Source organism: Melospiza melodia, chromosome 4 (assembly GCF_035770615.1).
Source record: "Melospiza melodia melodia isolate bMelMel2 chromosome 4, bMelMel2.pri, whole genome shotgun sequence".
NCBI classification, from domain to species: Eukaryota; Metazoa; Chordata; class Aves; order Passeriformes; family Passerellidae; genus Melospiza; species Melospiza melodia.
The window spans coordinates 91,502,610-91,525,848 of NC_086197.1; the positions used below are offsets into that span (position 1 = coordinate 91,502,610).

A 23,239-nucleotide genomic window follows, 5' to 3' on the forward strand; every position below is an offset into this window, starting at 1 on the left:
AGCTCATTCTTGACCTTTATATTAACATCCTAGCTGGTCTCAACATGTTTTAGCTTGGAATGAATATAATCAGTAGCTTTAGTAGTAGCACAATTTTTCTGCTGGCTGATTTAAACTTCTTTAAGCAAGTAACTAACAAGTCTGATGTTTAATTCTTGCTGGATTTAGAAAATTAATGAATTCAAAGTCTGAGTTTGCTTTCTTTTGAATATGGAACAAATAAAATGTTTTCTTACTATGTTCTCCCTTAAATTGCTGATGCAGCAGTCTCAAAAACCACAACCTTAATCTCAGAGGCCGACAGGCTTTGTATTTCAGGTGAATAATGGGACCATTAAATGGATTCAATCTTGTGAAATACCTACTAGACTGTTTTCATGTGGTGTGAATTTTGAGGTGCTTTTTTCACTTTGGCTGCAGCAGGGCATAGAAAACATTAGTTTCAAATATTTTTCTGGCTATCAAAAACCATTTAATTTATTAATTTTGTAACTTTAAAAAGTATAATAATAACTCATATCTAGTAATATTGTAATGCCTTTAGTAATACTATTAGAAATGCTTTATATATTACTGTTTATATTAAAAATCTAAAACCTATAATTTGTCATATGCATTAGTGCCCACCTCATCCCAACAAGCAGTACACACAACAATAAACAGGAAGGGGAGTTTTTAACCTCCCTGAATTACAGTAGGTATGCTGCCCTTGAGTCTTGAAGTCCATTAGCCAGGGGCAATTATATCTCTTGGGGAATCCTGTGGCAAAAGAAGTTAATTTCATAATGTCCCATTATGCCTTAAAGAACATACACATATGTACAAAACCTAAAGCCTGAGCTGGCACTCTGAATTCTCTCCTGATCCTCACCATCCCCTGAGCTGGCAGAGATTCTGACATTTCAGCTTAAAACACAAATTTCACTCCTGCTTTTATAAGGTGCCACAGAGATGCATGGAAAGGCTTTTTAAACCCCCATTTACTTTGCTGTGTGCTTATTTTACAGTAACACAGAACCCTCCACCAAATCAGACCTGTCCTTGTGCAGGTTCACAGCTCCCTCTCTGCCTCCCAGGAGCTCTGCAGGAGAGAGCTCTCACTCACTGCAGACAGAGCAAGCAAAGATTCCAGCTCTCAGCCACAAGGGAACACTTCCCTCCTAGGGCAGCTTCTCCTTAGGGGAATGCTCAGGTGGACTCTCCCCTAGGTCCAGCTGGAGGAGTGCTCCTCCTTCAAATCAGCCAGATCCATGCTACTTTTATTTATCTTGAAAGCTTTTCTTTGCAGGCGAGCAGTGGTAGACAGAGCTGGAGCTCCTCTTTCTATCCACAGACCAGAGGTTCAGGATGACACAGAGCAAGTTCTGCCATTTCACAGAAGTATTTCTACACAGAGAGTTCCCATCAGCCAGGCAGAAACTGCTCAGGGTTCAAACACCAAATGAGAAGACCACATAAGAACCACACTGAAAGTGATTTTTTCCTATCCATGATACAATTTGGTTGAAGAAAATTCTCTGCATTTTGCATAAACCAGCAGAATTCCCACAGTATTGAGACATTTAATTTAAAAGTACAACAGAGCTTGCAAAGCATGGCATCTTGGAAGTGTTGAAAATGCTTTTTTACATTTTATAAAACAACTCCAAACTTCTGTTTGAAAGCTATCAGCTTTTAAACTGCTATGGTAAGTGGGTCAAATTATATGAATTCTGAATATGTAAGATCATCCTGTTCCTAAAAGGCACTAAAAGTAAACCAGACTGTTTAGCACCAGCACTGTCACAGGCAAATCTTGGGTTAAAATTCTCTCATTTTTAATAGTTTCTCTTTTATATTAAGAATATTCATCCAAAACTTTTCATAATTTTACAGAAATGTTCCTTTGTAGTTTCTTGATTTAACTTCTTTGGCCTATTTCATCTTTAAGAACTCTTCAGCTTGACAGACTGGATCCAGCTTTGGCTTTTAAGACACACTTTGCCATTTTGTGTGTCAGCCTTAATCCATTTGTCTGTTTCATCCCTTTGATTCATGTGACCTGGAAAAGAGAGTTGTCTTAGTTTAATTTGACACACAGTAAACATATCATCTTCACACTGTCTTTTTTTTATAAGCTCCCTGGAAGCACTTAGAGCACTTTTATTTGGTAGAATTTGTGTACTTTTAGCAGAAGCATTTCCTTCTTGATACATTTTTTCTTAACATTAATCTGCTTTCCCATAATACATCTTCACAATAGAACAGTGGTTTTTATTATATAGTACTGCACTTTTTTATTCTAAGCTAAGAAATGTGTTATGGTGGGTTGACCCTGCTTGGATGTCAGGTCCCTACCAAAGCCACTCTGCCATTCTCCTCCTCAAATAAACAGCCCAGAGAAAATGTAACAAGAAGCTCATGGATCAAGATAAGGACAGAGAGAGTTCAATCAGCAGTTACTGTCACAGGGAAAACAGACTTGACTTGGGGAAAAATTAATTTTATTCATTCCAAATCAGCTCAGAGAAGGGTAATAAAAAATAAAGCCAGATCTTAAAAACATATCCCACTCACCCCTCCCTTTGCTCCAGGCTTAATTTCACTGCTGATTTCTCTACTTCCTCCCCACCAGAGGCACAGGGGGACAGAGAATGGGGGTTTTGGTCTGGTCACACATCATCTCTGCCACGCCTCCCCCTGCAGAAGGAGAGCTCCTGATGCTCTGCCACGGAGCCCTCCCCAGGCTGCAGGTGGATCTCTGCAGCCCTGCAGACCCCAGGGGCTGTCCCAGGGGAATCTCTGCTCTGGCATCTGGAGCACCCCCTGCCCCTGCTCTGGCCTCCACATCAGCAGGGCTGTTCCTCTCACATATTTCACTCCTTGCTCCAGCTGCTGTAGGGTTTTTCCTCTTTAACTGTGTTATTCATCATCACTGATGGGTCCAGCCCTGGCCAGTGGCAGGTCCATCCTGGAGCAGGCTGGTGCTGGCTCTGCAGGACACGGGGAAGCTTCTGGCAGCTTCTCACAGAAGCCACCCCTAGAGCCCCTCCCAGCAACCTTGCCACACAGACCCTACATGTACTGGCCTTCTCTGGGATAGGGTTACTTTTTCTTAATAGTAGCTAGGATGAACCATAGTTTAGATTTCTGCTGAAAACAGTGTTGACAATATATAAAATTTGTTATTTCTGAGCGGCCCTTTCACAGCTTCAAGGCCTTTTCTTCTAATATTGCCCTGCCAGTGAGGAGGCTGGGAGGGGACAGAGTCAGGACAGCTGACCCCAAATGACCAAAGGGACATTCTGAACTGTATGGTGGCATGTTCTGTATCACAGCTGGCAGGAGGAGGAGCAGGGCACACTCAGAGTGATGGCATTTGTCTGACCCAGTACATGAGACACAGTCCTGCTTCCCTGGGGATGGCTGAACACCTGCCTGCCCTGGGAAGCAGTGAAAGAATCCCTCATTTTGCTTGGCTGGTGTGCACTGCTTCTGCTTTATCCATCAAACTGTCTTAATCTCAAAATCTCTCTATCCCAACCATGACTTTTCTCACTTTTACTTTTCTGCTTTTCTCCCTCATCCCACTGTGGGGAGTGAGTGGCTGCCTGGTGCTCAACAGCCAGCTCTGCTTAAACCATGGCTCTACATGAGATACTGATCTGGCTAAGTAATTTCAAAGATTTTAAGAGCCATGGTAAGATCTGACTGTCCAGATGCCCAGGCATTTTGCAAGTATTACTGTTTCCTTATGATAATGACCTAAAAAAACCCCACAACCCTGAGTATCTGTCTCACAGGTTTCACATAAACTCTGTACTCACAGGCATGCTCTGAAAAGCTCACTAACAAAGAAGAGAGTTCAACTCTTCAGCCTCATTTTATAATCAAAAACCTGAGAGCCAGAGAGAAAAGTGATCTTCCAAATTTATACAAAAGATTTGTGTCCATATTGGGAATTAAACTGAGATCTTTAAAGTGCCAAATCAGTGCCTTTATCACAAGATCAACCTTCACATTGGTTCATCTTTACAAAATATAATTTATTATTACTTTAGTGTTCATTTAATTGTGTGAATTCTAAGTTTAGAATAATTTGAGCCTGTAATAGCAAGAGGGATGGCAGGAAAGCAGATTCTGAGCCAATTTTGCAAACATGCTCTGCTCTGACCTGTAACACAGCTGAAATCAAATTCTGGCCACAGCAAAAACAGTGGCAAAACTCCAAGTGACATCACTGCACTGGTTTCCACAACTCAGGCCCGTGTGCCAGAACTTTTCAATAGCATTTCAGTGCTTTAGCAGCTCTAAGAGGGATTCATTTGAGTTTATGGGCCAAACCCACAGCAATTCACAACAGGCTGAGGTGTGGTTTGGAAGTACAGAGTTCTCAGGAGTCCAGCAATGGCAGTCATTGAGTGTCCCTTGTTATCAGACTACAACATGCCTTCAGGTGTCTCCAGGGGGATGTCTCAACACAATTTCTGCACTCCTCATTGCTCCAGACAGCAGCAGTCTCAAGCACACTCAGTGTCAGTGTCATACCCACAGTAAAGCAGAACCCACAGACCTCTACTCATCATCTAACTGCAGACTTAATCTGTGATGAATCACCAAGTTGGACAAATGTGTTGTATATGGAATCCATTAAAATTTGGAAGTTCAGTTCCTCAAAGCTTTCCTGAAACACTGATTTTCAATAGTATTGTATCAGAGAGTACAGAACAAAAACTAAAACACAATCTTTTAAGCATAGATAGCACTTGAAACATTTCATCAGTCTGGTTTTTAAGGAAACAGCCTCCAGGTGACAAGAAATTGAACCAACAAAGAAGTATAAAGGAAAATTTCAGCTGATCCTTTAACAGGGCTGTAGAACACTGAAATACAGCTCTTTCTCCTAGGGAGAGAGAACACAATAAATGCGTGGCAGAGATATATTTCCAGAAAGTGCATATTGGAGTGCTTGGTCCCAGCTCCTCTCTCTCATGTTTTTGTGACTATGGCTTGTACTTCTGTACACGACACAAACACTGAAGCACAGAATCAGTGCTGTAACTGGTTTCATGCACTGCTTACACCTTGGCAAGAAAGTTAAAGCAGAGTTTAGGGAACACAGGAACAAATTTACAAGAGGCATTTTAAAGCTGAGTTTCTGTCTGAGCTCTGTTTCTCATTTTGGTTTTGCTATGTGAATGTAGAAAAAAGTTTTGTTCCTTATACTCCTGGAAATTTGCCTGTGAGGCAAATATTAAGGTTATTAAGCCCATTACTAGTAGGAGGTTCAAAGTTATTTCCTATATTTGAATTAATTTGTGTATGAGGCACTAATCAAGCAACAAGGTTTAGCTGGAGACCTTTTGATGACTGCTTGGGTCTTAACTGTACTCACTGCTTGTACTCTGGATACCATGAGAGCATGAGTGGATTTTGAGGAAGACTTTATTAGCTTGATTAAATCACAAAAGCAAACAGCCTCCTGAACTGAGAATGAGGTGGGGAGGGGGAAATTAATTACAAAACCTACCAGGCAAGACAGCAGCAGGAGTTCAGGAGAAGACAGATACACTATCATGCTGTGTATACCTTTCAATTCAAAGCCCAGGCAAAAGGTTGTGGTGTTTAAAGGAAAGTAACACCTTGGCAAAACTTCAGAGTCAAGCACTGACTGTTTATTTACTTGCCTTCCTGGAGACTGCAGAAGTTGAGACCTCTATTTTCATTTCACAAAACACAAGAAGAGGATCATATTTTAAGTGTTGTTCATTGGTAGTGTTAGGACTGGGCTATATATCAAAAGGTTGTGAACAGCTTGAGTTGAATGCAAGCTGAAACCAATAAAAATCTGTAGGATAGCATCTCATCTAATATGTTTAATAAAAGTTGGATGAACTTTCTATTTGACTTGAAGGAATGTAATCTTTTCCAGATACAACCTGGGTCTTTGTTTATTTTTTTTAAGATATTGCTTAAGGATCAAGGCTTCACAGAGGGCAGTGTGTAGAGGGACATTATAAAACAAAGCTCTTCCCACTCAATTCTAGTGGCCAAGAGTCAATAAAAACTGCTTCTAAGAAGGAAAGTTCTGAATGCCTTGAGAACAGACTAAACAGGGGGGGCATGACAGCAGATAGTGTTACTCCTGGGATTGAACTGCAATGCTGACTGCAACAAACCCAAGACAGCTGCACAGTGGGAGCACTTGTGCAGCTGGTAAGCTTCAGATAAAACCTGAACTTTCAGCAGACTGACATAATACAAGCTCTTTCACTTATTTCCCTTTTAAAGGCAAGTTGCTTGTCTCATGTTATTCACTGCCCCTTCAGCTGTGTTTGTATTCAAGCCTTGAACTCCAGGCACCTAAAAACACAGACATTACCTTGGAGTAAGCAATACAGAATTTCTCATCATGAACACTCTTATCCCCATCCATCCATAAAGCTTTGAACATGGTACAAGAGACTGCAATCAGCCCCCTCTGGCACCCTGGCCCCAAAGCAATCCTAAAGGGAAGGCCACAGCTCTCCCAGCACTACTGTGTGAGGGACCACTGAGGGAACAGTGAGAAGTGATCATTCCTGATGGCAGGAAACATCTGGCTAGATCCTCTTTGCTCCAGCAGGGAACATCAGGCAGATGTGAAAGCTGTAACAATTCAGTGCATGCCTGAGTGATTGTTGTAAGGAGAAAGGTGCTTCTAACCACAACCTATGGGGAGAACCAGGCAGAATGAGAAGACCTAAAGCATGGAAGTAAGAGAAACCTGAAAAGTCTGAGATAGGACAATAGTGTCAATGTCCATCTTTTCAAAGGAATCTGGTAATTACAGACAGGCTGACTCTCCAGAGGCACAGGAAGAGGAAGGCCAGCTAAGAAGTTCTGCAGTATTAAAAGAATAACTGGATACTCAATCAACCCATAAGGTAGAGGCAATGTGAAAATTTTCACAGGGGAAAAGGAGTTAGAGGAGTCAATGGGGGATTTCCTCTGCATGTCTTATATACACATCTGAGGCAAGGCATAAATTAACATGGGAGATTTCTATTAGCTGCATGGCCATCAGAGGCATGGCTAAGAGAACATGCTTCAGGTGGCTTTGCAAAGCTCTTGTGCTGCAGCCAGGATGGGATTAGTACCAAAACCTAAAAGTCCTGTTAACTGCTGCAATTGTTGTCATGCTGACAACAACTGGGAGCAAGCATGTCTCCACTTGGGAGAAAACCAAAGCATAAGCTCTTTGTGTAGGGACAGAAAAACTCAGAGAGGTTTGCCAGTTGAGAAGGTAAAAACAGGGAGACACAGTAACAACAAACATCCACAGCCCCTGAGGAGCACCTGGGACATGGGGGGACTGTGATGGTGTTCACAGGATGAGGGAAGAGACCAGGATCTGACTCCATGTTTTAGAAGGCTTGATTTATTATTTTATGATATATATTATATTAAAACTATACTAAAAGAATAGAAGAAAGGATTTCATCAGAAGGCTAGATAAGAATAGAAAAGGAATGAATAACAAAGGCTTGTGTCTTGGACAGAGTCTGAGCCAGCTGACTGTGATTGGCCATTAATTAGAAACAACCACATGAGACCAATCCCAGATGCACCTGTTGCATTCCACAGCAGCAGATAATCATTGTTTGCATTTTGTTCCTGAGGCCTCTCAGCTTCTCAGGAGGAAAAATCCTAAGGAAAGGATTTTTCAGAAAATGTGTCTGTGGCAGTGGGACATTTACCATGGAAATTCACAGAGCTGCTGCAAACCAGATGAATTGCCTGCAAAGTTAAAGGATTCCTCGGTACCAAGCAGATGGCATCAGGTGAATGCATGCCACTGAATATGAACTTGGCACTAGAACTGGGGCAAGGATGGAGAAACATCCAAAGTCAGGTGAGTCCCTGGCATCACTCAGAGATGAGATTTACATGGTTTGTTTTCCAGACAATTAGGTTTGGAAAATTGACACCATTTGCTACAAGGATTCAAATAAAGTCTCTGAATGACTGCAAGACTTTTTCCAGCAAGTTCACAGTGGTCAACACACAAGTTGGCAACCAAAGTGGCTGAAATGTTTCCAGTGTCTGAGTTTCATTTAGTCCCCATCCACCCACATGCCTGATAACCTTCCTTTGTTACTGTGGGGTGGGTGGGAGCAGATGGTCACATCAACCTCAGACAAGAGACACCAGGGCTGAAAGCTTCTCCTTAGGAAGCACTGAATTTAGTCAGAAAGTTCACATCACCTGGTCTTTACAACCTGCAGCACTGACAGTCCTACTGCCCCCCAGACAAGTGCTACAATCAAGTTTACCTTGCTATTGAGCAAAGTTTCCTTTACATGAGGTCAAGTTATAATTTTTAGTCCTATTGCCAGTCAACAGAACAATTGATTTCCTTATTTCTCTGTGGCAACTTCTTATGTACTAGAAAAATGCTTCTTCTCTTCCCTTTGTCTTGTCTTTTGAGATAAAATGAAACTTTTCAGTCTTCTCTTGTTAATCATGATTTCAGGACTCTGATCACATGTTCTCCTTGAGAGACTCTACAGTTTCAAAGCACAGTACTCAAAACTGGACACATCCCAGCAAAGTATTACTAATGCCATGTAAAGCCAAAGGATTATTTTGAGTTTTACAGAACAATCATGTTAACATGCTGTTTGTTTTCAATGGTGTAACTCTATTGTTTCCTGATATTATTTAAATATTGCTCCTCTCAGGACTACACAGGTAATTGCTCCTACCTTTATACTTAGAACTTAACTTATTGGAAAGTGGCCTAAAAAGCATATAAATCAAAATTATATGAACTTCAACCTTGACTTTCAACATGTTTCAAGTCCTTTGACATAACAGTCTTCTAAGTTCATTTTCTGCTTAAATATTTGACACTTTTTAGCCTCCTATTCTTTCTCTTACCACAGGTAGTACCTACAGCTAATTACCTCCACAGGCATAAGATTTAAGAACACAGGCACACCTGGAGACAGGGAGCAGGCAGACATTGAGCAGGAAGGGCTTCTCTTCTTGCCAGGCCAAAGAAAGAACACCTTGACATGATTACAATCAGAAATTACTGGAATGACTCAAGCACTCTAAAGGCAGCCAAACACTTCCACTGATGGAAGCTGGACCAGTGCTGAGCGTGAACTCTGTTTTTGTGACATTTCATTATAACATACATACTGCTTTCAAGACTGCCAATGGAAACAGATGTAATTTGCTCTTGCAAATTACTTCAAAGAATGAAAGCTCCCTCACTGCTCTCCAGTTCCCTCCCTTTCTCAGCAAGTGTCTCCATTTTGCAGGAAAGTCCCTTCTTTTCCTAAAAGAGCAAACCCATTTTCCCACTCCCACCCTCTGTCTCTGGAGCACTCACTGCAGACTTCCATCATCCTGCTTTCACTAAATCCCACTCTGTTCCTTGGCTGGCTGGCAAAGCCTGGATGGGAGTGCTGGTGGGGCTGGGGTGCACTGACTGCCCTCAGGGTGGAACTGGGGGTGAGGGTGCACATGAGAACTGCTCTAAAGCAGCAGGGAAGGATTTCCTAGAGCAGCAAAGTGCAGGAATATCTGCATGTTCACTCAAGTCACAGAACTCTGCCCTGTCTTCCCCCTGGACAGCCTTCTCTCTAACACATTCACATATTCCCAGAGGCAAGCAAAGCTTCCTAAAAGGTCACAGTGCCTGTGTTATTCACATGAGAACTGGATTTTCTGAAAAATCATCTGGTTTTAAACTAATCTTTGAACTCAAAAGCATAAAACTCCTAAATTGCCATGCTCTTGTGACACAGTTTTTAACCACTTGGCAAAGCCCCTCTTCACTCTCTATTTTACATTTCTTCAGTCACAACAGCAGGACAGCTATGGACCTTGTACCTGAAACTTCAACAGTGAATAATGCCCCAGGATACAGAAATGGTATTAAATGATTTTCAATTATTTGAAAATCCACTTGTACAATAAAATTACCAAATATTACCTTTAGGAAGAAGCAATTGTTGATAGTGAGGGGACAAGTGCAGAAAGAATACATCATAAGGTAAAGAGAAACAGAAGGAGGAAGTATTTCCCTTTTTATGTAATGCTGTAACTTCTTTAAACAACTGATAAGCATCAGCCTAATGCTGTTGCCTCTGCAGAATTCTTGATGATTTCTATACTTTTGGAACTTGTATATTTGAGAGTTAACTAATCAGAGTTTCTGCTTTTGGCCTCAAGTGCCAAGATGATTTCCATACAGAACAGTGGTTGAAAAATTGCATCTGCTCCAGTGATGATTGTCCCACACAAACACTGACTGGGTTGTGAAAACAGAGAAGTCATTCAGCTGGGGATATTTGAAACACCATCCTTATCTTTAATGTTGCCAAAGTAGCAGATGATTGATTGGCTGGTGGTCCTCATTCACTGAGAAGTCTTGTTTTACTGCTGAGGTGATTCATTACACCAAGTCATGCTAGAACCTGGGGTCCTTCCACAGATTTCTACCCTGACAACCTCTAATTATGGTTTTTGTAGAAACTGTATTTAATAACCAGTACTAAATTTAAGGGCTAGTTACTGTTCCTAGGCAGGAAGGGATATATAAGCAGGCTACATACTAAAATTATATAATTACAGTTCCAATGTTTTCCTGACTCTGAGATCCCCATCTTACATGGGGAAGGAAGAGAGCTTTTGTGCCTATTTTCTTAGGTTTAAAACTCCAAGCCTTACCCCATGTGCTGTCACAGCAGGTCACACTGACATAACACATTCAAACAGAGCTGGAGCCCTCAGACACACTCAGTTAATGTTTTCTCTAGAGCAAACTGAGGAATTGGTAAAAGCAACAGCCTTAACTTCTAGATAGCAACATCTGGAGTGGGGGAGAGAAATACACACCCTGACAGTGAATTGTGCAACTGTTTTCTAAAGCAGGAAACAGCAAGACCTGAGATTCAATTTTAATTGCCTTATAAGAATAGTTCCAGTAATTGCAGGTACCTTTCCATGTACTCTGTCTCTATTCCTCCAGCTCCAGCTTCTTCTGCTCTTCTCATCTCCCACCCATCATTTCTCAGCCTATCTTGCACTACATACTATTTATAAATATGCCATTATCCCTTTTATTTCCCCCCCTTTGACTCAGAAACAGACAGATTTTTTAAATTATTATATTTTGAATACAACAGATTGCTTGGGAAAGTCTGTTGAGTTTCTAAGCCAACAAAGCAATGGGTTAAATTCAGCCCTGAATTATCTCCCACAAATTCACTGGACTAACACTAAGGAGGAATTTGGCTCTAAGGCTTTTCTTAGAAGTTGATTACATTCACAAGTCATTTACCAAATAAAATTTTAACATCATCCAGTAACATGGGGAGTAGAACAGCACAAGCAAACATCTGAAAGTGAAGCAGATTAAACAAGCAGCTGCCAAGGGCAATAAACTAATAAAGAAATTTAGATGCCTTTGACTTAGGGCAGACAGACATTTATTGGAAGCCAAGATTAGTAAGCCTTACCACTTAGTGTTACATGATCATCTTTGGAGGCACTCTGTGTTTCTTTTAACTGGATCTCTGAGCTCACATCCACTTTTCTTCCAGACAGCTCTAAATAGGCTTTGAGAGATGCAGGTACCTTGACTGTAATTGAACCTGGTATAAAATGAAGTGCAAGCTAGTTAGTTTAACCCTGAGATCAAAGCATGAAATACTCCATTATTTCACTAACTCCAATCAAATCATCATTTGGTTGTGCTTGGTTGAGTTTTTTTTTAAAGTCTTCAGAAACAGTAACCTCTTGTTTGTGGTCACTGAAAGGATAAATGAAGGTATCTTCATTTATCATAAACAGAGTATGTCATATATAGAAAATGGCATCACAGCATTTCCTTCACAGACATGAAAATAAATAGTTTGATAGAAATAGAAAAATAAATAGAGGATGTTATTACAGGAATGATCAAGGGAAGCAAATATAATAGATCTCACTAAGTTCCTCTTCCAGTTGTATATTCATATTCCAGAGCAAGGACAGGGCAGACTTGACAAATAACCCAGTCACTGCATGGCACATGATGAAAGGATTGCTCCTCTGGAAGGATGAGGGGCTGCTCACTCACTGTGAACACTGGCAATTGTCTTTGCTTTACTGCTCAGGGCCAGCTGTTCACACCTCCAACAGATGCAGTCTCAAAACTGACTATCCAGTTTAGATTGTGCCTCACTAAAATGTAAACTAGTAGCAAAACTGCTGCTTTGGTGGCCTGAATAATTCTACTTTGAGATTAAAACCAGAAATTCTGACTTCTGCTGCCCCTAAATATCTATGCATCAGACCAAAGGCAGACACTGGGCCCCCAACCTGGCCACATTAGTCATCTTTGGAATAACTCAGTCACAAAGTCTGAGAGCTCTCTCCTACACATGAGATCAAAAACATGAGAAATTCAGAATATGCTTCCTTTTTATGTGTTCCTTAGTTTTTGCTCAATTTCAACATTTACTTTAGAAAAACATAAAACAGTTTCTTGTCATCCATCCCAGAAGCTTCAGCAGAACATGGTAAGGATAACAGCAAAGAAGTACCAGAAAGCAACCCTGGCTGAGCAATTCACACACAGCAGAATCACTTGCCTGTGACAGCTCTGGTGAACAAATTACTTCCAGTATAATTTAGGCTTGCATTTTGCTGGATACACAAAAGCCTTAGAATAGGGAAGGGAAAAGGTCTTCATCTTTGGGTCCTCTTTGGAGAGTTGCTCAGTGATGACTCACAAAACCCAGCACACATGCAGCTCATTTAGCACAAGTGGGACATTTTCTACACTGCAGCTGTCGGCAGTTACTCTGAATTTACAGGGTAAACACAGCTTCAACTTTGCCTTTACTAAACTGTGCTGCCAGAAGAGATGTTAGAAAATAGTTTGAAAATAACATTAATTAGCTTTTATTGAATATATTCCTCTTTTCTTCTAGCTCAAAGAGATACTAACTTAGCAAAATAAGTGATACTAAAGGTAACCAAGAAACAATATAAAAATAAACATCTTTGCACTAATGAAGCCAAAATAGATTGTACAGAAAGATGCACAAATTATTTCAATTCATTGACACCATGAGTCCCATTTTGAGTAACTGTTAGGATTTAGCAGGGCACAGGCTTTGTTTCACAGGAGACAGAAGTGGACCAAACCACCCAAAGTGTCTGACACAACATTAAAGTCAAGTATAAAAATGCTGTGGTGTGTTTTGGCTTGGTTTGGATTTTTTTTTGTTTGTTGGCATTTTAGGTTTTTGGTGTTTTCTTTCTTTTTTCCAAACTAGGATTAACAAGATGCATTCAGGGCTCTAATTTACAGTATCATATCTTCAGAATGGCAAAACTGAATGAATTCAGCAAAGCAGATATTAATTCAACTTTATGTGTGAGCTTTAACTATGAAGAGGAATTTAACTGAGTGAGCAGGAGAGAAAAAGAAGGAAAATGGTAATGTAAGGCTCTCCCATCTTTGCTTTTCTGCCTTCAAATTTTCATAGTAGGACATTTCAATCAGAAGGCAAGAAAAAATAAATGTGTGTGTGCCAGTGATCACTGCCCATACAGCACCATGGAGAAAACTGTGCTCAAGACAAAGGAACACTGTAACCCCAGTCAGCCTTGCAGAATTCTGCTGGGCATATTGCCAGACAAAAAAAAGAGAAACATTGAAAAACACAAACACATTTAATCCATCTTAAGTATTCTTGTTCCTGATAGAGCTTATTGTATTTTAAGTATTTATAGACATCTTCCAATAATGATACCAAAAATAAAAAGGAAATAACCAACAATCAGAAACTATCTTTTACAGACAGATAAAAAACCCCAAAACAAACCCTTATCTCCTTTTCTTTTACATCAAAATCTGCTAGAAAAAATATTTGATTTAGTTTGCTAACCTTTCTGGGATTTCAGATCCACTTTTCTTAATTGACTGACATAAACATCTATTGTCCCATGATATGTAGAAGCTTTTAGACTTCCATCTGATGAATCTAAAAAACAAAAGAAAAGAATTTGTGTATCATCACTCTTTTTAAGTAAACATTTTCCAGAATATTTCTTTATACCTCAAGCTGATTTTTATAAATTCTTTTGTGTTTGAGAATAATAATATTTATTAATATTCATAATAATTTACAGATTATACATAATATACATAATAATTTACATAATATACACATACAAAATAATTTACAGACTGTCAGCCTTCACTTAGGATTTTTCAGAAACCTGTTCCTCTATCTCCCCACTCCAGGACTGGGGCACACTCTGCTCCTCAGGCTGTGGCTCTGCAGTTGTTCTACATTACAAGGGCCCAACTGCAGTGCACATCTTTCTACAGGAATGTCTTTATCTTTGTGTGAAAATCAAGCATGAAACTTGAATACTAATATCTCTTTTAGCTTCCAAAAGAGTTCATTTGCTCAGACCCTGTGCAGGGAGAACTTTACCCAGGAAAGATACCCCATGCAGAAACCAAGCACGGGTGCACTGCAATATCTTGTTACACACAAAAACTGAACACAGGCTGATTTGTAAGGTCTGATTCACTACATCTGAGTTATCAACAATTGTTTAATATGTCCAGGAAAACAACATTATTTGTTCTGTGCCTTGGATTAGAGAGGCCTAAATTTTCTTTTATACCTTATCAGCAGAAATTTATGATCATACAACTCTGCAAAAAAGCATTTTTACAAGCAGAAAGCCTTTAAGAAGCTTTAAGTGTATACTTGAGTAGTCTTTATTTGCAATGTACTCCAATTTTAAATACATAGACTTCCACAATATTAAGCGAAGTCCCAAAGAGTTCAATTACTTTCAAACTACTGAGTTCAAACTACTGAACAAACTTATACTTAATAAAAACTGCAAAGAAATTATAAAAAAAAAATCTAGAGGAGCATAAAAAAATACCTTGGTACACAAGCAAAAGGCAGTTACTGAGGGGTATTTTTAGAGACAATGCTAGAAATTAAAGTATTGGCAAGAAATCCTGAGACACTGATAGACACTGGTTTCTGAATATGCAGAGAAAAACCCCAACAATCAAACTGTTAGAAGTAGCTAAAAAAATAAAACTTGAATGAAAAAGTTTTAAAAAGTAAAAGCATTAATGAGAGAATGAACCTGATTAACTAACAAGGATGTCCCATATTAACATTTTATACTTGCCATACAGTTTTAGCTCTAAGTAAATTCATCTGGAGCTTTTCTGATCCCAGGTTTCAAGCACAGATGCCAAAGATCAGTGCATTGCTTACAACAGCAAAAACACAGAAAAGAATCTTTATCCCATAGCTAAAGCTGATTTCTTTGGAGGGGAAAGTAATCAAAAAAACCCAGCTAATCCACACTTAGTCAGCTGAGAAACTGAGAAGGGCTTTGGCTAAAAAGAAAACATTAATAACTAGAACTGGATGTGAATGCTTCTGCCATTTCAAGACTGTACTAAAGAAAGTCTGTTCAAAATCTGAAAGAAGAAAATTAACTCTTCATTAATAATGAAGAGTTTTGCTTGTCTAAGTGAAAATGAAATATTGATTGCAACTGATGATTTTCTAAAAGGTTGTTCATAATAGTTGAAAAGTTAAAGTCATTAGAACTGGAAAATTTGACATGCATCAACCTTTTAAATGCACTTTTTTAGCAGTGATCACTAGAAGTTTTCATGCAAAGGCTGTTTTTGCAGAGATTCCCCATCAAATTTAGTAACAGCCAACTACCAACTCCACATAACCTCGACAGAGATTTTGCTGGCAACAGATACAAGAAACATCCAGCCTTTGACTCTCCTGCTTTCAACAGAACCTAGAATAAGTTCCTTTATCTATTCTAGGAAGGAAGAAGAGTCTCCAGTGACAGAAGAGCAGCTCTCTCCAGGGAGAACAGCTACAAACAGTCCACATTCCACCAGCTGATGGTGCTTCAGAGGGACAACACTGATCCCCTGAAGCCTTTCTCTTCCCACTTCTCAAATGCAAAAGCAGCTCCTGTGGGATTCTTCCCGGTGGGAAGATAACTTTTGTGAATCTGCAAGACTGAACAAAGTGGTTTTCCTAGATCTTCAATTAATAAATATTAAAATAAAAAGAATTCTTATTTTGTTAGAGATTGGATGGTGTTGGCAGAAGGCATCAACACAAATAAAGGATGCAGGAGGAGGGCAGGAGGGACAGACTCACCAAGGCACAGATTTACCAGAAAAGCCAAAAACAACCTTGAGGGAAATGGAACGCTTTTCCATTGAGGAGCACTGTTTCACTGTTTTGGGAGGATGACTTGCCAGATTTTGACTCTCTGAGTACCTCACTAATACAAAGTTTCCTATGGCTGAAGAAACTTCAGCAGAGTTTCAAAACCACCAAAAGCTTGGCAGCACTACCCAAACACTAAACCTGACACTACAACACTGCACAGCAAACAACTGTTAAGCTTTGACCTATGGAAGTAATATGAAATATATTTCATAGAAACAACTGAGTATGATTTATGTAACAAATGTTACAGATACGATATTAAATACAAGTGTGTAGATACAATTAAGAATACCAAGAAACATAAATAGTTCATCACTTCTGCAAAGTCCATAAAGATCCTGTTTCAAGTTTGTGTCTCTAACTCTTAACAAATAAAGGGGAATAAAGGAAAATTAATTCAAAAAAAAGATAAGGCACAACAGAGTGCACAAATAAATAAATATTTCAACAATGAAAAATTACCCCATACTAAGAAGCATAGGCTGATAGCATAAAATACATAACAAATAGCAATGGAGACAATACATATTTTATGGTTATGACAGATCAAACCTAAGGCAATTTATTTTCAAATATATACCCAGTGCTAGCTGATATGAATGTGAATAACTGAAGGTAAAAATAAGGAAAAAATGTATAGTTGAATTTGAGTTTGCTAAGGACCAACAGGGAAAAGGTTTTCTCCAGGTTTTTCAAGGAGGAGAACAAGGACAAAGCCTTTTACTGGAAATAGAACAGATGGTCAGCCTTGTGCAGCTTTAGCTATTTAAGAATTTACTGGTACTAGAGAAAAAAGATTAAATAAAAGGGCACGGTGAAGCAAGATGTCCTTGGAAGGACAAAAGTCTGTTAAGTTTTATGGAAATAAATAGAGCTTGAAGAATAAAACCAAAGTCACATAACTTGAGAAACACTGCACAAAAAGAACAGTGAAAGGCCTACAAAGTGAACATTTAGCATCACTTTATCAGCCTAGCACTAAAGAAAGGATTAAATACAAGTGATCTTTACTTAAATCTAAGTAAAAACATGCTTTTCCTAATAGCACCTAAAGACTGACCTGTTTATGGTAAAATCAGTGACAAAAATCAACCTCTATAGGAACACAAAATATTTATCATTATTTGATTATAGACTGGAGGAAGCATGAAACCCCAAGGTATCTGAAGTGTGATGAAGATTGAATTCCTGCTCAGCTATCTATCTAGTATTTCTTATTGATAGGAAACTGGCAAAAATTTTTGGTTTAGTTCATTGTTCTAAAACTGTCATATGAAAAGTATGATAAGAAACTGAAATGTATTCACTAAATAGACTTCATTATTAATATTAAGAATTCACTAAATTGCACACAAAACTGAAAAATCCTTAGCAGACCTGACCATACTCACCATGGGACCTGGCAGAACAAATGAGGCAAACACACAAAGCAAAGAAATCTCACAAGGAAACAATTCCTTTCCTATCCAGGCTATCCTTTTACCTACTCATGATCTATTTTCTATCCCAATATTCAATTATATCCATTACTTGTAAAGGCTCTTTTTGATCAATTACTCTGCCCCAAAAAAGCCCAACCAACCAATCCACCTGGCTTGCCCGCTTTGGAGAAAGGAATTTGGGGGTGAGCTCACTGCTCTCTGCAGCTTCCTGGGGAGGGGAAGGGCACAAGGAGGTGCTGAGCTTTTCTCCCTGGTGTCCAGTGAAACCTTGCATGGCAATGGTTCTTTTTCAGGAAGGATTGTTTCACAGAGAGAGTGGTCAAACACTGGAGCAGGGTTCCCAGAGAGGCTGGTGCCCCAAGCCTGTCAGAGTTTAAGAGCCCCCAAACAAGACACCCCAACTCTTGTTGGACTGGATGGTCACTGTGGGACCCCTCCAACTGAAATAAGGCCTTCAGCAAACTGGTTGAGTAGGAAGTGTTCTCACATTTTAAGACTTGAAAGTCTGAATCTTCAAAGTGTTTTACCTTTAGAAAAACCCATAGAAATACTAGGGATGTTTAGTGCTCTTTAGGAAAAGATGAAGACTATCTAGTGCTGTCAGAATTGAAGTCTGAAAAATAGTTTCTTCAACAGTAAGAGTGTCCCAATGCTTAAAAGCTGAACCTGGTTAGTTAAGGAAAATAATCATCATCTGTTGATGGAAAAAGCTACCTCCTATATTAAGAAACCTTTATTTAAACACTCTTCATACCCTATGAGTTTATTTAAGAAAAGGAAAAACAGCCTAGCAAGTTGAATTTAATTCTGTGGTTTAATGACTAACTCATAAGAATGTGTCTTGCATTCATTTTCCAGGAATGCTAATACAGAGCTCTTAGAAACACAAGAAGAGTTGTTAACAGTCCCTGAACACATCCTAGACACGGTCCCTGAAACATGCTGAGTGAGCGACTACAGTTAAAATCTTCAAGATCAGGGCCTGAGGAAATCTTTCTGCATTCAAAATATACAAAATCTTAGACAAAGTTCAGTGTTACTTCAATTTCCTGCCATATCAATAATTAGAATTTGAGTTTCTCACTTTGGTGTTTGTGTGCTATAAAATGCACTGATATAAGGTACACCATAACTGATAGCTCTGAGTTACCCTGTCATATAAATTCCCAGCTTCCCAAGAAAAGGTTTATGAGCTGTTTCCATTTATGAAGGGAAAACTATTGGCATAATAGTTTGAGGATACTGAAATTACCACAAGCCTTGCCATTACCTCCCCAAATAAGTAATACATCAATGATAAGCTTCCTGATATAAAAATTAAATATAGCTAATCACTGATAGCAATAAATATAAGAGAGAACTACAGTAAGGGCACAACTGCATTTGATGTAGACTTAAGAATTTTCTCAGTCCTTTTATCCCATTTATATCTAAAAGATGACAGCTAGACTCAGTCTCACTTGTGCAAAGTCCAGTGAGATCTTGTGCCTTGCCCAACCACAAAAGGCTGACTTTGGCAAGGGTCTTATTCAGCCACACTTATCAGGGCTACTCCTGAAGAGGAGGCAAAAACATCTGTGTGAAATCACCTCCTCTTCACTTCCCCTGTGAATATTTAGTCTTTAGAAAGGATAAGGGAAGAGCAAAAGAGACAGAGAGAAGGCAGAACCTACCTACTGTGATACTCCCTCTTCTGGTCTGAAGGTTGGTATTACCTATAATGAAAAGGGGAAAAATGTTAAAAACATTTTATTGAAACATATTATTTATTTATTTATTATTAATATTGTTGCTTTACAAACAAAAGTCTCAATATATATGGTTTATAATTAAGTGATTCCAGACAAGAAAGACATTGAGTGAATTCAAAGATACCACCTGGATTCGAGGGAGAAAAAAATGTAGAGAGGCATGTGCAAGGCTAATGCACAATATTGCCTTACTTTGGGCAATTTTTTGTTAATTGCTATGATGCCTGCAACAGCACTAGAGATGATTTAAATTCAATTGCATGAATAACAGGTTCTGTTTTCCTCTTTTATATACCTATACCCCATCTCTGCTGGAGGGAATCTTATGTGTTATCTGTAAAGGCAATTTCCTGGACCCACTGAACATTTCCTACTCCCTCCAAACTTACTCTTTTTTAAGAGTACACAAAACTCTCACATTTTGTAAGAGTTTTGTGCATGATAACCCCTTGTCAACATTTCCATTGACTTCAGTTGGAGTATGTTGGACAAAGTGGAGAACATCAAACAAAGCGTGTAAGGCACAAAATGTAGAATGGTCTTCTACTGAACTTGCATCACTTTAAACAGGCACAAGTGTTCCAGCCTTGAAATTTCAAAATACTTATTCTGCCCTTTCACCTACAACATTAAGAGAATCTGGAAGGACAACAGATGTACCTCCTAACAGAAGAGACATCTATCCTACTAAAAGTCTAACTAAATTGTACAAACTTCTCCATTTCCATGCATAAATGTGTCACAGAAAATGCTCTAAATTAAAAACTAAACCACACCATGTCATCCCTGCCATTCTCTCATCCTCCCAAGAGAAAGGCAGAATGAAGACTAATGCTGATCACAGAAACTGAGGGCAGTTTAGCAATACACAGTAACCATAATTTTCAGATTTTCAGAAGAGGTTTTAAAAATTGCAGATGGATTAAGCTCTACCCTATCTTGTGTAATTACACAGTAGTAAACAACCATTAGGGCAGAGTGTATTCCACTGTATATGACCTGTATTTTTCTTAGTGGTTCATGGGCTGAAAGCTAGAAAAGCAGCCTATCATCAACAGTCTTAAATTCATCTTTTCAAGCACATACTGTACAAAATACTTAGGAGTTCTAAAAATCAGAGCAGAAACAAAAGCATTTTCCAATGACCTTGAAAGATGTTTGGCTTCACTCTTTGCTGTTTTTAAAATCCACACTATAATTTTCCCATCCTTTCCCTCATTTTCTCATGGCTGGCACTTGGTTTGGTACAACCTACAAAAAGACCTGGGGTTTTGTCAGCCAGCAGCTCCCATGGAGCAGCTGAAGGTACATCAAATTCTGTCAGCATACAGCCCCTGGGGCTGTTCTGCATTTTTCTGGGGGTTTTCTTACCTGTTTTCATAAGTAGACCCTTGAAAAATATGCAACATGTAGAAATCAAATTGCATTTAGCTACATACTCCTACGGCAGAACCACCAATGCTGCACAATGTCAAGACATTCTGTGAGGCTGCACTTAGAATATTGTGTCCAGTTCTGTGCTTTCAAGTCAAGAACGACACTGATGTCCTTGACTAAGGCCAGAGAAGGCTATTGAGAAGATCAGGGACCCAGACCAAGCTAGAGATGCCCTGAGAGCATGTTGGTTTTGGTTTAAAAGGAGAAGGCTGAGGAGTCTTCTTCTGGCCTTCAACTACCTAATGAGAGGTATAGAGGAAAAAAAGACATTCTTCTCATGGTGGTGCAACAAGAAGTAGGAAGAAGTAGCAATAATGGATACAAGTTGTAATGGAAATTATGATTAAAAAAGGTTTTTTCCCTGACAGAAAAACAATTCAGGAGTGAGTGGACCAAGATGTCCAGAAAGTTCATACAAACTCTGCATTTGAAAATACTCAAAGCTCAACTAGACAAGGCTTGAGCAAGCTTGGTCTAACTGAGCCTACTTTAAACATTAGTTGGGAAGGAATTTGACATCTAATCCAAATTTGAACTAGATTTATTAAATAAATTAATAGCTAATGCAACTCAACCCAAGACTTTGGGACTGCTGCAAAGGGGGGTTTCCTGTTCCTCCCATGTGCCCCTTGGTAGAGAAGGCTCACTGTAATGGCATTGGCTCTTAGATAAAGAAGAAAGTCCTCAGGAGCAAATTTCTTTTTCAGGTGTAAACTCAAAAGCTTAATGGCACCTGACACCTCTAATGCTGTTACAGAAGCTGATGAAAATTACCCACAACAAACTCCTTTAAAACAATGCATGACTCCTTTGCCAGAGGAGCGTGAAGCAAATGAGCAGCTGTGAAAGTTTGAGCTCTCCCAGTGTCCTGATATTACAGCCTGAGTTTCAACCACAAAATGTGTCTCAGACAGGTTTGTAAAGTCTGTGCTGCCCTAACTTCAATTTTCCCAGTGCAAAAGCAATGAAATCCAGCTTAGTTTTGTGCAGGATGTGCTGATTTGATGCCACCTATAGTGTTAGCTGTAGGGAAATGGTGACTTCAACTGCCCAAGAAACAAACAATCTGTCCAGGTGTTTACAGACAAAACCATTGGAATTGAGGTACCTCAAGAGCAAAAATCAGAAGTGAAAGTCACCATTTTTTAATAGCAGAAATTTATATTAGGAGTTATCTTGTCTGCTAATACATGTTGGTGTACTTTGAAAGCCTTGGCTATTAAACATGACTGGGGAACATGATATTGTACAGAAAATATTTTTTCTCAAAAAGGAGGGTAAAATTACCAAGCAAAAGTTAATGTGCAATTTTTCAAAAAACATACAGCTAAAATAACATTAGGTGTTCCAAGCCCATTTAGTAGAGAGGTCATAAAAATAATCCTGAAGTACCATAAGAAATGTCTGCATAATTTGGACACAATTCTATTTGTTTTCACATTGTTTTTCAGCTTAATGGCAACAGGCATTACTGAAGAAAGTAAGTTCTTAACTACAGCAGTTATGAGTTCATTTTTGTAACAAGAAAATAAAAATTAACTCTTGAATGTGCACAAAGACTGAACCTGCTCACAAACTGATTACTCCACAATATCACTATAAAAGTTAGAAAAAGCCAAACCAGCACAGCTTATTAGACAGAAGTTCCAGAAATAATACAAACCTACATGTTAGAAAAATACAATTACAAGAGAAAAAGCAGCTTATTTCTGTCAGTGCATGCTAAAATTAACTTTACCTAACAGGTTTAGAAATCATTCTCACATTTAATATAAAGGGACAGAGGAATTGCTCCTTCAAGGAAGAAAGAAGTAATTTCTCAAGCAAGATGACAACATAATTTCTTAGCAATTGTAGTAAATTCTTTTTAAGGGATATAGCTGAAAATCTGGAACTCTGACAGAGCTGAGTAATTTTCTTTGTGCATCTTCCAGTTTGTTTTACTCAATGTTAAATCACCACAAATGCATTATAGCACAGTCTGAATTCAGTGGGACTTTTGTTAAATCAGAAAACCACACCAGATTTGAACCTCAGCTGCTGCTTCAATAAAATACTCTGTAGTTTATTAGTTTTAGATCTAGGGGAAGGACACCAAAGGGGGGATGGTTTAGAGACTGCTAAGAAGTTCTAAGAACTTCTTCTAAAAACAGAAACTGCCACCACTCTTAACGTAAGATGCCAGCAAACACACAGGCCATTTCTAATAAAAACTCCTCATTATGACTCTCTCCAACAATAGTTCTTAGTAGATGATCTGTCTAAGAGTTGCTTTTCCTATGAAGAAAATAAAAGATGGGGAGAGGGGAAGAGAAGCCTGCTGACAACT

The 23,239-nt window shown here is 39.0% G+C and overlaps 1 protein-coding gene and 1 long non-coding RNA gene across 2 annotated transcripts in view; one reads left to right on the forward strand and one right to left on the reverse strand.

Moving 5' to 3' along the window:
• LOC134417841 (uncharacterized) overlaps window positions 1-13,382 on the forward strand; it is a 39,762-nt gene extending 26,380 nt beyond the window's left edge. Inside the window, exon 4 of the long non-coding RNA XR_010027634.1 lies at window positions 13,302-13,382. This is a non-coding gene — a long non-coding RNA (uncharacterized LOC134417841). The remainder of the gene's footprint in view (window positions 1-13,301) is intronic.
• The window catches only part of FAM185A (family with sequence similarity 185 member A), a 37,313-nt gene continuing 15,533 nt past the window's right edge, over window positions 1,460-23,239 (reverse strand). Inside the window, exons 5-8 of the mRNA XM_063155563.1 lie at window positions 19,396-19,437; window positions 13,917-14,012; window positions 11,496-11,630; window positions 1,460-2,041 (exon numbers count right to left, since the gene is read on the reverse strand). Coding sequence (XP_063011633.1) covers window positions 1,926-2,041; window positions 11,496-11,630; window positions 13,917-14,012; window positions 19,396-19,437 — 389 coding nt within the window. The 3' untranslated portion in view covers window positions 1,460-1,925. The remainder of the gene's footprint in view (window positions 2,042-11,495; window positions 11,631-13,916; window positions 14,013-19,395; window positions 19,438-23,239) is intronic.